Source organism: Filicampus tigris, chromosome 12 (assembly GCF_054856515.1).
Source record: "Filicampus tigris isolate MCC_2025a chromosome 12, RoL_Ftig_1.0, whole genome shotgun sequence".
NCBI lineage: Eukaryota > Metazoa > Chordata > Actinopteri > Syngnathiformes > Syngnathidae > Filicampus > Filicampus tigris.
In genome coordinates this window covers 4,060,068-4,074,476 of record NC_141228.1, presented here as the reverse complement: position 1 = coordinate 4,074,476, position 14,409 = coordinate 4,060,068, and the positions used below count along the sequence as shown (strand labels likewise).

At 39.1% G+C, this 14,409-nt stretch overlaps 1 protein-coding gene across 1 annotated transcript in view; it reads left to right on the top strand.

Moving 5' to 3' along the window:
• Positions 1-14,409, top strand: part of cachd1 (cache domain containing 1) — an 89,709-nt gene that overhangs the window by 50,099 nt on the left and 25,201 nt on the right. The window contains exons 4-8 of the mRNA XM_086046873.1: positions 2,132-2,238; positions 9,453-9,579; positions 11,120-11,264; positions 11,489-11,705; positions 11,806-11,955. Coding sequence (XP_085902999.1) covers positions 2,132-2,238; positions 9,453-9,579; positions 11,120-11,264; positions 11,489-11,705; positions 11,806-11,955 — 746 coding nt within the window. The remainder of the gene's footprint in view (positions 1-2,131; positions 2,239-9,452; positions 9,580-11,119; positions 11,265-11,488; positions 11,706-11,805; positions 11,956-14,409) is intronic.

The following is a 14,409-nucleotide window of genomic DNA, read 5'->3' as shown; positions in this document are numbered from 1 at the left end:
AAGTCGCACCCCCGGCCAAACTATGAAGAAAAACACAACTTTTAGTCCTTAAAATACGGTATCCGCTGTCCCGGTTTTAAAGGTAGAAAAACACAACAGAGCACTAGTGGTAGGAACGCGGTTATGCGCTCCCATCCTTAATCGGTTAAAGCAAGCTTATAATAGTTCGCCAAACCTATTACATGACGGCTAATGCACACAGACATACTTGCCTGCAAGAGGTGGAGCCGTGACGAATCAGCTGCCGCATGTGAATGCGGAAGTCTGTGTGATGCTCATACATTTTAATTTAACGGACCAAAGTGAGACCTGTAAACTTTTTAAATTATATGTCCAATTTTAAATACAGTTTTTTTGCTTATTTTTTTATGAATGTTCTACCATTGATTTCAAGTTGTAAATGATTTACTAACACTAATTGAAAAAGAAAGACTTGATGCTTAGGAAACAAACTTAACTAGAATCCAGTAGGATTTCATTCAGTGACGTAGTGGTGTTTATTTAATGTAATGAATATGCCCTCGCTATCTGATTTTAACTCATTCACTGCCAAACATTTTCAGACCCTTGTTTACCCTAATGTTTGAAAAAAATATAAATAAATTCCTGGGGTTGAATGGCTGGACTGTGAAAAGACAAATAAATACGTCAATGGCAGTGAATGAGTTAAATTGTGGCCAAATACAATATTTTGGGTTAGTTTTGTCTGTTCAGCTCTTTGCCGCAGGAAGCTCTCGCCACTTTTAACATTGCATGTCGACTGCAATAATCAGCTCAATTTAATTTAAAATGAGAAATGAGAACATTTTGTTAAAAGCCCATATTGCTACAGAATTGTTCATAATAATACTGTTACTGGCTAGAATAATCAATATGCAAATAGAATCTGTTATATTAACCCATTAAGGACGGGAGCGCACAACCGCGTTTCTACCACTAGAGGCGGGAGCGCTGATGCGTCATTCTACCGTTAAAGCCGGGAGAGCGGATACGTCGGTGTCTTTTTTAAATCCAATTCTACGACTCTTAGCCAATTTAATGCATCAGAATATACACATGAGGGTGGCGCGAGACCACGGAGGATGTTGTGGAATTTTTTCGAGCCGTAGGTAGGCTAATGGCGGACGCCGTCGATCGCCCGGAGCTCTGATAAGTAACGGCTGTGATATATAGACGGACCCGCACGACCAGTGGAAACAGTCGAACGTGATATGATATGGTTTGTAGACAATGACGATATGGACGTCTTTGTAACAGAATAGAGGATGGTAATTACCACTCTATTTTTTTTTTTTAATTAAAATGGTGCTTCTCTTGCACTGACACATTATGTTTACATCATCGATTGAAACAGTAAATAATAATAAATTTTGCTTGTCTGGCTTTTAATTCTTTTGGAATTATGTTTCTGCCTGCTACAGGGGCTGATATATTAATCATTTTGTAAGTGAATTTCTGGGAAATCTTCAGGTTTTCAAGGGTTCCAAAGGCGACCTTAAGTTTTGGGGAGCTGTTGAGACAGGCGCTTTAGTCCTTAATGGGTTAAGACTTGCAACCATTACAAGTGTGTTGGTCAATGCAGTTTTTTTGTGAATCTGGTTTCAGTGCTTTTATAGATGTCCTTCACAACGGGCCTTTCGGGCCATGTGAATCCAATTACCTGATTATATAAAGAGCATTTTCTTCAGTTCTAGTCTTATGTATATCTGGAAACATTGCTTTGTTGGGGAAAACACATTTTGGGCAGTTTTCCATGGAAAATGTTCTTCACGAAGAGTCATAAATCCTACTTTAATAAGAGGTCTGGGCAGCAGATGAATGTAGCTTCAATGGATAAAAAACAGGGTATAACTTTTCACCAGATGTTTTCTTTCATTTCATTTGATTCACAACAAACATTTTTTTCTTTACTATTCATGCCAATAACGATGACTGAAATTCTAACACATGCACATTAGCCCACAGTCAGGGGTACATGCAATACCTGTTAGTTGAGTTTTATTGGCCGTAAAAGTCTGGGAGTAGTAAACCTGTTGGTGCTGAGAGAGAAGCCAGAGCCGCTCCGCCAACAAATGGGTTTGGAAGTCTTCCATAAATTCTTCAATGTTATGCCTGTTTGTGCCTCTTTTAGGTTTGATGGAAATTTCAACGCCAATGTGTCCAAGACCATCTGCTGTGACAGACTCTCACCCACCGTCAACAGCCGAGCTTTCAACCCCGGAAGGGACCTCAACTCAGGTGTGTTGCATGTTGCTGAGATATTTTCTTGCACTGACCTTTGCATGCTTTGTCACAACTTGTCTTTCCTTTCTTTTTGGGCTATGTGCAAATGTAGTGTAATGCAAAGACAGAGATAAAAAGAATGAGCTGCGAGTGACAGAGAGGATGTTGGAAAATGTTGCATTTGTCACTCCTGGTCTATGCACTTAATTTGAATCACTTTTTTTCACAGCCTGACATCAAATACTTTCTTTGCTTTTGAACTGTCTCTGAAATTGTAATGATTTGTGCCACCTGTTGTTCAGGTCTGTCTGTCCTTTGTCTGTGTCCTCATTTAAATGTGAATCGGCAGGTCAAATGCTGAAGCTGGTGGTCATTAATTTTGCCACCAGTGTCTGAAGATAAGATCGTATATTCCAAAAATGCAGGTTGTTGTGCATTTGTGTATTTTGCTGGTCGAAGTGGCTGTTTCCATGAGGCCCTTTTAACTTCAAACCAACAAAACCTATACTTTGAGTTAGGGATAGACCGATTATCGGCAGGGCGATTTTGACGAATATCGTATCGGCCTTTTTAAAAATCTGATGGCTGATAATAGATCAATTTAAAACTGTGTTAACTTCAAGGAACTACAGGTATCACTATTTATGTAAATTTTCATTTAACTTTATAAGATAGGCTGATGACCCTGGTAGGTCCCTGAACTTTGTTAGATTACAACAATTATTATTTTATGTTATTTTACAACAAAGATGTATATTGTCAAAAATGTATAATAATAATAATAATAAAAAACCCTCAACATTATGCAAATCTGAAAAAAAATCTGGTTAAATATGTTTCAAGAAAGTTAAGAGTTTTAATTTTTTTAGATTTTGATGCCAATATTTTCCTTTTTGTCAAAAATGAATATCGGCTCCAAATATTGGATATCGGCCTCCTAGACTAATAATAATCGGTATCGTATCGGCCCTGGAAAAGCCATATTGCTCCATCTCTACTTTGCATTTTGGAAAATGTTTGAAAACATGCCACAAAGTTGGTGTTTTTCAATTTTTCAATTTTCATTTTTTTCATCATGTTATCTAAACATCGAAAATCACAGTCATGCATATTTGACCCATTTGATGCTTTCAGAACTGAGGTGGGATGCCTCTCGTAACATCCGTGACAGTGTTTCAACCCTTTAGGTTTTGTGATGTTTGAAACATTCCCTAAAAAGTTTGGCTTGCAAATTGTACAGCTTGTTTTAGGATTCCAGTTAAAAAGCTAAAAGGTCTTAATGGTGGGGTTAGGACCATACCAAACCGTTGAGTTCTCCACTGAAGAGAGGCTGTTGCCATCGTATTTCCTTGTCCCCAATTTTTTTTTTTGGTCACATCTGAATCTACTTCTCTACTGCTCCACATTTTTCCAGACATACAAGGCTGCTCTTCTCCCAGCTCATCCTTCAAAGTCCCTTCCCATTAGCAGGTTGTGTTTTTATTGTAAGTCTCCCACGCTACATTCAATTTACACTAACACCTCTTCCCTCTGCTTAGTTCTCCTTGACCCCCCTCGTGCTGTCTTCATATTCATTTTCTGCCATTTGTCTCAGGCCAATCCAAACAATCTGCTACAGAAGGCAAGCAGGAGAGATGATGGCAAAGAACCATGAATGACGACAAAACAAATCGCAGAAACGTATTAATACAGATGACAACACAGTAAAAGACAGATATATTCAAGAAGACTGGGTCAGAGTGCTCCATGATTAGATCCATCTTTTCACTTCCATTTATTCGGCTTTTACTACTCTTTCATTTCTCATTCATTGTTTTGGTTTGTGGGTTGTATGTCAACACTTTTGTTTGTCCCTATAAGCTGTCATAAAAAAATTATGGCTGAGCTGCTATGGCCAAAAAGCATTGCTTTCTCCCACTTCTCTATTTAAAATATTCTTCATCTGCCGTCCAAAATTGTAATATGAAGAATTGTTACTCTGTGTCAGCCGGACTTTAATTGGACAGTTAATTGAATGCCACTGAGTTTGCTACATTGATGTAAATTGATTCTAAGATGCATTTAGTCTTGAGCTGAGGGGGTGAGGGGGGGCAGTCCTTTGCTCAATGGCAGCTCGGCATAAGCCAGCAAGCAGACCAGCTTCACTCCAACATCTAGTTGCCATGTCTTTTTTGTATGCATTGAATTTTGAACCTGTGACCCTTTGGATCCGGAGCACAAGTCTTTACAGATGAGCCACTGCTGAACAACAATCACAATTAAATGGGTTCAAGAGAAGCTAAAAATAGACGAGAACTTGATGCTTGTGATATCAGGAAACTGTGCAAATAGGCTGCATTGTTGTTTAAGCTGCAGTGGTTAAAGCTGGGGAAAAGTACATTTAAAAAAATAATTAAGATGTAATAGAAATGCAGAACAAATCTTCAAGCATTACAATTGAGCAGTATTGCACCAAAGCTGAGACAATACTTATTAAAAAAAAAAAAAGTGGGTTAAGAACTATATGTCGTCACTACTGGAAAGATATACTGGTACTTAGATTTATGAAATTCAGGGGGAATAGAAAAGGACATATTATCTTTTCTACTGTCACTTATATGCGGATCTAAAATGTTTTCTTTTTTTAGTAAACTGTACGGGTGCTCCGATCGATCAGCCACCCATTGTCATCGGCCAATTTTCGTGGAAAACTCTGTGGTTGGTGATCACCGAACAAAGAATTAATGGCCGCTTGATCACACTAAGTGGCCAATTGTTCTTAACCCTAGACCACTAACCTTACAATTAGTAACACCATCACTAAAGTCGCGTACATTTTACCCAGTATAATATCCCGGATAAAATACAGTTTTCATTCATTTATATAAACGTGCAACACTGTATGCCAAATTGAATGTGTCTTTTTTAAATTCCTTATATACAATATCACATTCAATTTAAACAAGGTACTGTGGGGGACTTTTTGAAAAGAGAGCAAAATTATTGAAAATCAGCTAATCCTTAAATTTCCAAACAAAAAAATAATGGAGCTGGGAATTTGTTCTTTAGTCCGCCCATTCCCGGGACATTTGAGCCTTATTTGGTGAAGGCACAGTCTTCCACCATTACTGGCAACTGTGGGAGAGAGAGAGACCAAAAAAATTATTTATTTTTTTTGCAAAGGGAAAAATGTACACATTTTCTTGACTGTATGAATTTCCTTGGAAATAACCATTAAATGGAAACACGGAATTCACCTGGATGCTACTATTTTACTCAAAACCTAAAGACACAATTTGTTTAAAAAACAAAATAAAACAAAAAAGTGGCATCAATGTGAGCAATAACGGGGAAGTCAACCCAAACATATTTTTTTTCAAGAATATGTTCTATGCAGGCCCACTAGTTGAAATACGGCATTCTGATTAATATTGCATTTGTGGAATATAAGTTAGGCAGCAATCTCTGGGGGCGGCCATTTTGTCATTTGTGTTGACTGAAAATGACATCACAACTGCTCAGGGCTCAGGTAACGACCAATCACAGCTCATCTGTTTTCTGAAGCTGAGCCGTGATTGGTCGGTACCTGAACCCTGGGTAGTTGTTATGTCATTTTAAGTCGACAGAAATGGCAGAATGGCGCCCCCCCTGAGATGGCTAAGAACAGGTGGATTTTGCTGCTTAACCCCATATTTCACAAATACAATATTAATCAGAACACCTTGTTTCAACTAGTGGGCCTGCATAGAACATATTCTTGAAAAAATATGTTTTGAGTTGACTTCTCCTTTACATATAGCAACATACTTTCTGTCATGTTACTGATCGAAATAGAAATTGAATCATAATTTGTTTGTGCATGTTATGCACTGTCAATTTGAAGTTATGTAGTGTTTTTGAATAATGAAGAGATAGAAATTTAACTTTTTAAAAAAAAATCTGATTAAACAATTAATTAAAGAAAATACAACAGATTGATAATCGAAAATTTTACACTGAATCCAGCTGATCGGTGTCGGCCAGTCACACTCATGAATGATTGGTATGGTCAGCATAAAACCATGAGTGGAACACCCCTAGTAAAATGACGTCAGTTTGTACCAAAGTACTTTATGGTAAAAAACAAAACACATAATAAAACCTTTGTTCTAGAGGAGGTTTTACATGGGAAATGGAACAAAATCTGCTGTTTGTGATAATGAATTTGTGAAAATTCCTTGAAGACAATCCAAATATTTGACTAATATTTTAATCAATGATTCCTTACACTTTTGGTCTTTATTATGCTGTTATTATGGCATAACAATTGTTGTTTGCGATTGTCTGGCAAAGATTGCAAATGGAACCCAAGAAAGACGAACTGCAGCCTTGTACGATTTGTCCTCATGTGAGACTCGAATGTTGCTTTTTTGTCTTGCGGCATTTTAATGAGGCCCCAAAACTTTCTCTGATTGTGCCGCCTCTCTCCTCCCCCTGCTCTGCGTGAAAGGTTGTGTTATGTTGCTGCGAGCGGCAAGGAAGTCGCTGGCTTTGCCATAAAATCTCTATAAGCATAATGTTGACTCTGTGACCTACGAAAATTCAGTTAGCATCGAGCAAATACCCTTTACCTCTGAGGTTGGAGTTGATGCTGTTGTCTCAGCTCCTCCACTCTCTGCAGTGAGACATGCACAGATCCAAATGTGGCAAGTCAGAATAGTCTTTATTGGTGTGTGTTCAGTGTTAAAAACACACAAGGAATGTGTCTCCAGTAGTTTGAGCCGTTCTAGTATTGCAACAACAAGCAACTAAAACAAAATGACAGAGTTGTTAAGCAACACAAGGAGACCATTATTGCGGTAGTACCAAACAATGGCAGCTGTGCAAAAGATGCAGAGAGTCGTTAAGCAATGTAAAGTGTCCAGTTGTGTGGAATAGTGATCAGCACATCCAAATAACAGAGTGCCAAAACTACAATTATGAAGATAGTAATACTATCGCAACAGAGAGGTGCAAAATTGTGAAACATTTGCGAAATGCCACTATGTCATTATGAGCAGGTTTATAATCATTTTGGATTTTTCATTATAGTTAGTTTTTTTTTTCCATTTTGGCTTTTGTTTTTTAAATTCAACTGGTCTGAATTGGTTTTTAGAGCAACTTTATTGGATTTTTATCAGTTTTAATTTTTTTTGCAAATGTTTTCTGTTAATTTTGTTTTTTTATTCATATTAGTTTTTTTAAGTAGCATATATAGCGTGTTTTTCAAGTGCAAGATTTAAAACAATCACTTCGTAATGTGTAATGAAGTAAATGACAATCCTCTAACGACTGTTTTGACAGTCCTTCGTCTGTACAGACGTTCACTTCCCGTTGCTGAAGTAAACACATTTAAAATGAACCCTGAAAGCTCGTGTATATTGATTAAGATGATTTTCAATATGATTATAGTTAGTTTTAAATGTTTTAAATGCCAGCCATTCGCATCGCAGCTAAGCCCCTGAGTGCCAGCCATTTTCAAGGATTTTGGCCCATTTTTGAAGGCCCACAGAATATTGTGTTTTATGGCTATATACAGTAGACGTGGGTCATACCAAAAGAAAGATAAGACTCTCTTCTTTCATCAGAAATAAAAGTTTATTTCTAGCATTTGTCATTCTTTAGTAATCTGCAGTAGAACACAGGGAATTTTCACAGAAAATCCACTTTCTGAAAAAAAAAAAAAAACTGAGAAATTGAGTGTTTTGTGAAAAGACTTATTTCAGGTAAAACTTCAGCTTTGACACCAATATTTTTTGCTTTTATTACATCTCAGATTTATAAACAGTACTTTTCTCATTTAAAAAAACTATTCTAAAAAAGCAGTTTTGATGGCAAAAAACAATGTATGTTCAAATATCTATTTAGAATTTGCAAAAAAACCGATATAATCATTGTGCTATATACAGGCGCGTTTATGTGTGTGCGTGTGTCCGCATGTGACTGTGTGTTAACTTCGATCCCTAGATGCATATTTTTTGGGGGGCTATGGGAGGTGGGAAGCCCACGAAAGGATGCACACCATATTGTTCAACACCCCCAATACATGGTGAGAGTTGTTTGTGCACAAACCGATAAAAGTCACTGCCAAAAAGCCCTTACTTCTGGTTTGGCCCAGTCAATCCACAGGGGGAAATACTCCTCAAAGAATTGTGTAATCTTTGGATTATGAAAAAAGAGTTAACACAAGGTAGGATCACATAAATTAAAGGCATTTTCATTTATATATAGCGAACGAAAATGTTTTTTTTAATTTTAGTTTTAGTGATTTCGTTAGCTTTCATTAAAGAGGAAGTCACCCCTAACATAATATTTTTTTGCAGAATATGTTGCTGCTAGTGGGCATGCATGTCTCGAAATCATGCTATGCAGGCCCACTAGTTGGAACAAGGCATTTGGATTAATACTGTGTTTGTAGAATAAGAGTGAATCCCTTTTTAGCCATCTCAGGGGGCAGCCATTTTTTCTCTTCTGTCGACTGAAAATGACATCACAACCGCTCAGGGCTCAGGTAAAGACCAATCACGGCTCGGCTTCAGAAAACAGGTCAGCCGTGATTGGTCATTACCTGAGCCCTGAGGTATGGGTGGCTTAACTCTTATTCCACAAACTCAATATTTATCAGAATGCCTTGTTTCAACTAGTGCACTTGCATAAAACATGTTATGGAAAAAATATGTTTGGGTTGACTTAATCTATAACTAGAATAACCTCGATTGTGAGTCAACTGTTTAGTTTACTGATTGAAATGAAAGCGATCTTTAAGATTTTGCTGACTTTTTACCTACCCCGAATGATTTTTGTTGTTGTTGTGGCAATTCATTTTGGGTCATTATCTTGATGCATGATGAAGGTTTAAGATTCTTTTAAACTGGCAAAAAAAAGGGAAGCCATCCAAGCCCATCCATCACCATTGTCTTTACTTCCATTGAGTTTGAGCGCTTATATGTGCTGGGATGCTGAGTAACACATTTCATTTCTCGAAGCTTTAGCTTTTCCACCTCTTTGATAAAGATGATTCTTTGTCTCATCAGTCCATCGGACTTGGTCCCAGATTTTTTTTTTTCATCATGTACTTTTGTGGCAAATTCCAGCCTAGCTTGTCCATTGTTCTTGTTTACGAGTGGTTTGCATCTGCTAGTGTATCATCTATACTCTTTAGTCATGTTTATGACGTTCATGTCCTCTGGAGGTTTTCATTGGTCACCAACTGTGTTTTTTTCTTTCCGCAGTGTTGGCAGACAATCTGAAATCCAACCCAGGGATCAAGTGGCAGTACTTCAGCTCCGAGGAGGGCATCTTCACTGTGTTCCCGGCCCACAAGTTCCACTGTAAAGGAAGTTATGAACACCGCAGCAGGTAGAAAACCAACTTTGTTCACTTTTCTCTCTGTAGGCCATACTTGCCTTCTTCTTCCTCACCCTCTGCCTTCCTTACTTTCACTATCCTTTTGCCACTTTAGCTAGTCCAAGTCTTCCTCACCCCATGCAGTCGGCTTTCGCCTATTCTCCTCATTCTCACCCACAGCTTTCCTCTTTTTTACTACTCTCGATTCCTCACCCTGTCACGCTCAGTCCTCCTCTCCCTCAGCCTCTGCCATTGTCACTCCTATTTCTGCTTCTGTGCCAACCCCCAAACCATCTATTCACCTTACCCTTAGCCACCCTCCTCTTGTCCCTCCAGCGTCACCCTCTCTTCCCTTCTCCCTGTAACCCGCTTCCTCGCACCTCCTCTTCCTCACCCATTCACTTGTATGCCAGTTGCTGCGGGGGGCCAGGCGGCATGTTGGCGGCATGCTCCTTGACCACACGTACCCTTGACCGGAATGTGGCTGGGTACCACTGAGGCTCAGTGGAATTTCACACCTCCACTGTTGTGGTTTTTATTTGACTACCACTGAAAGAACATCTCTTTCAATTCCGTCCTTTACCTTTATATGTGTTTTTCACACTTACTTGGGATAAAAAGTGCTTTGACAATTTTCAGTCGTGTCTTTTGTTTTTATTCGGTCACGTACCCACGATTGAGATTGTGTCTCTTCTCTTGCTTTAAGTGTGAATGAGGCAATACCACTCTGTGGTATTGTCCGCAGACCACACACACTGTAGCTAACCCCCTCTAGCCTCTGAGATCCCTTGTACTCCACTCAGGGGCGGAGCTATGGGTGGGCCTGGATGTGCACAGGCCCACCCAGATTGACAAGACCGTCCACCCAGTGAGATTCATGAAAAAAAATATACTTTTAATTTTTTTTATAAATTATTATGAAATTATTTTTGAATTTGTGTTTCGTTGGGTTTTTATTGTATTCAATATTAAGAATGGCATAATTGTGGTTGTCTAAGCAGGATCTGAACTTAATATTATTCAGTTTGTCATTTTATTTGAATATACGATGTGTCGGGTTTGGGAGGATTGCGCTCAGTGAGAGAAATATTCAGACCCACCCATTAACCACGTTCTGGCTCCGCCCCTGACTCCACTCAGCTGTAATGTGCACAGTCCACATAACACACACACAGCGACACATGAATTGAAATCATAGAAAGAAATATCACATAAATATTACTGAAGTTAAAAAAGAAAATGATTAACAGTCGAGGTTCTAAACACTGTGTTTGTACAAGCATAGCAAAGATACAATCTGATGCTAGCAGCATTTTTTGTCAAGCCATAGTGGTGTGATGTGTTTTTGTATGTGTGTGTGTATATATATATATATATATATATATATATATATATATATATATATATATATATATATATATATATATATATATATATATATATATATATTTTTATTTTTTATTTTTTATTTTTTTCCACTGAGTTTTGGAATCACTGAGAAGGGAATCAGGACATTAATATGGCTGTGTGTCTTTGTGTGTGTTTCCCACAGGCCTGTATATGTTTCCGCTGTGCGTCCCCAGTCCAAACATATTGTTGTGATGGTGGATCACGGCGCGTCTGTTACTGAAACTCAACTTCAAATTGCCAGAGACTCAGCACTGGTTATCCTTAATGCAATTGATGAACATGACAAGGTAAGGAAAGCAACCCTTAATTAAACTTCATACTACGATATGAATTTTCCATGTTTTCTTTCAGGAAAACATTCTTAAAGTGTAATAAAGTTAAATATGTGTAACGTGAACTTTGTTTCTTTTGAAAGGCGTTATATACAGTACTCCAATGGCGCTGAATCACAATGGTGTTGTTCCACTGACCCTTTCTTTCATGTAATGTTGTCATTCTCATTCCTGTCAAGATCGCCGTTCTGTCAGTGGCAGAGATGGTCCGCTCCTGCTCTCTAGACCAGTGCTACAAGAGTTTGCTTTCTCCGGCCACTAGCGAGACGAAGAGGAAGATGAGCACCTTCATCTCCAACATCAAGTCCTCCGATGGCACCACGCAACATGCAGCGGGCTTCCAGAGGGCTTTCCACCTTCTCAGAAACACCAGCAGCCTCAGCAAGCAGAGCGCCAGTAAGGGAACGGATGCATATGATGACGCTGTGTCACCAAGGGACTACTCACTTCACAAACAAGCCCCTTATCTGACATTTTTGCTCTTGTCCTCCACCAGCCACAGACATGGCTATCATCTACTTGTCTTCTGGGATTACATCTCGAGAGTCATCCGAGCAGGAGAAGAAAGCCACGCTCGGTGTGGTCAAAGAAGAGAACAGACACTTCAACAACTCGGTCATGATCCTCACGTATGCACTCATGAATGGTGAGTTGACCACTCAGCAGACCTTCGGAAAATGAATACGGGCTTTCGAATTATTATGGTCCACACAAAGGGGCAATCGTACTTCCTTATCTGACCTTTGTTCAACGTGCATTTGCGTACCTGTACGCACTAATGGTGCAGTGCAACAAATCATCTCTGATTGGCAAGTATCAAGCATCGGTTCAGGATCCGCAGAATGATTGGTGAAAAAAAACTGCGCGTTCACAATAAGGCAACGTGATTAGTCCGCATTCAGTAGAGGAAGGTGAATACTCTCAAGATCACGTTTGTTGCTTGTACAAGACGTTTTGCAAACATACTCAACAAACACACCGCCGCCACAAAGGCTAACTTCAAAATAAATCTTAGCGCATAATACATTGAGTAGGGATGCTCCGATCGATCGGGCACCGATCATGATCGGCCGATTTTCGTGAAAAATGACGTGATCGGAATAGTCGATCAAAGCCTTTTATTGCCGAGCAAAACATCCGATCACCCGCAGCTCATGCTTGGCTGCCGCGAGACGAAATGGCCAAAAAGTTGATTTGTTTAATACGCGACGACGTCCCTCCGTCCAAAAGCATCACTCGCGCCGCCCTGCACGCAACCGCGCCCGCCCGCGCGACCTACATTGTCTGCTGAGTGTGTGGAGTTTGCGTCTTGTAATACTGTATATGCCATGAAAAGGTACCTCGCGCGGGGAGCCTGGCCAAAAGTTTCAACACAACCAATTTAATCCGACATTTGATGAACAAGCAATTGGGAGACTAATGTGAGTTTATGAGGCTCACTGCATTGAATAAAGTCAGGGCGGACATGGCGCAGTACAAGTGGCATTATTGCCACAGGCATTGTAGGTCACTTTTGGGCAACAGGCCCACTATATCATTTTATAATTCACAAAAAGATTAACAGTGACTTTTTTCAAATGCATAAGATAGTTTGTCTATGCACAAGACAATAAAGTTACTGAGTCGTTTCAATTTAGGAACTCATTGAATCGTTTATTCAAGTGAAGCCTACTTTGATTATATTCTGAACCATGCAATGTTTAGGTAGCATGTTATTTATTTGACTTTTTGCATAATTAAATCTTTTGACACTGCTGATTATTTTGATCCGTTAAAAACTGTGTTACTAAAAACTGGTAAATTTAAGTTTTTCAGTTATTTTTGCAACGGAGTAATTGTATTGTGCCAACGACGGTTTTGTATTTCTTCATGCTTTTGAAAATATATATAGATCTTTGTCAAAATTACGGCAATAATATGGCTGGGTTTTTTTTCCAGATAATATTGCATAATAGCAGTCACCATAAATAAATGGAAAAATATACAGATATTCCATGTGATCGGTATCGGCCGATATCACTCATGCATGATCGGTGTCATAAAACCTGATCGGAACATCCCTAACATTGAGTCATTAATGCCAAGGCAATAGCCTTAGTGAACATTTACTTTGAAGTTGCCCCGCGTGGTGCCATAACGGCTAACTTGACTTCCGTTTTCGACGTATCTGCAGTTTTAGCGCTTGATACCAACACCAACACAATGCTGTCTCAAAATCATATTCAGTCGCTAATTTAGGACACGAACAAAGCGCTAGTTAATCACGCTGTCATTGTATGATACGGCACAAGTCTCTGGCGTTAGTGGCTAACAGCTGTTATCATTAACTGGTAGTTCAATAGCTGCTGCTTTATTTTTTTTAAACTTCTCTTTCTAAATTGTGGACCTAGGTCACTTTGTAATGTGCTGTCCATGTTTTAAGAAAAGTGTCTTAAATTGCACTTCAAGTGTTTTTCAATATGAAAAAAAATAAAATAAAAATAAAACTTTGTCTTCATTTAAATATAACAACACTTTTGCCTAATAATTGTTAAAACATTCAGCTCAAAATGCCTCTCAGGATACCTTGAAATGTATACACTGTACCACTTACAAAATTGCATCAAATTGTGTTCTTAAATGGGCGGCACGGTGGTCGACTGGTTAGCACGTCTGCCTCACAGTTCAGAGGTCGTGGGTTCGATCCCGGCTCCGGCCTCCCTGTGTGGAGTTTGCATGGTCTCCCCGTGCCTGCGTGGGTTTTCTCCGGGCACTCCGGTTTCCTCCCACATTCCAAAAACATGCATGGTAAGTTGATTGGATACTCTAAATTGCCCCTAGGTGTGATTGTGAGTGCGGATGTTTGTCTCTGTGTGCCCTGCGATTGGCTGGCAACCAGTTCAGGGTGTCCCCCGCCTACTGCCCAAAGACAGCTGGGATAGGCTCCAGCACGCCCCGCGACCCTTGTGAGGAGAAGCGGTACAGATAATGGATGGATGTGTTCTTAAATCCCAAATGGCCATATTAGACATTAGGAGTTGATTTTTTTTTTTTTTTTTTTTTAATGCGCAAAAGCGTTTTATAAAATAAATGAAGACAAAGTTCTATTTAGCTTTTTTTT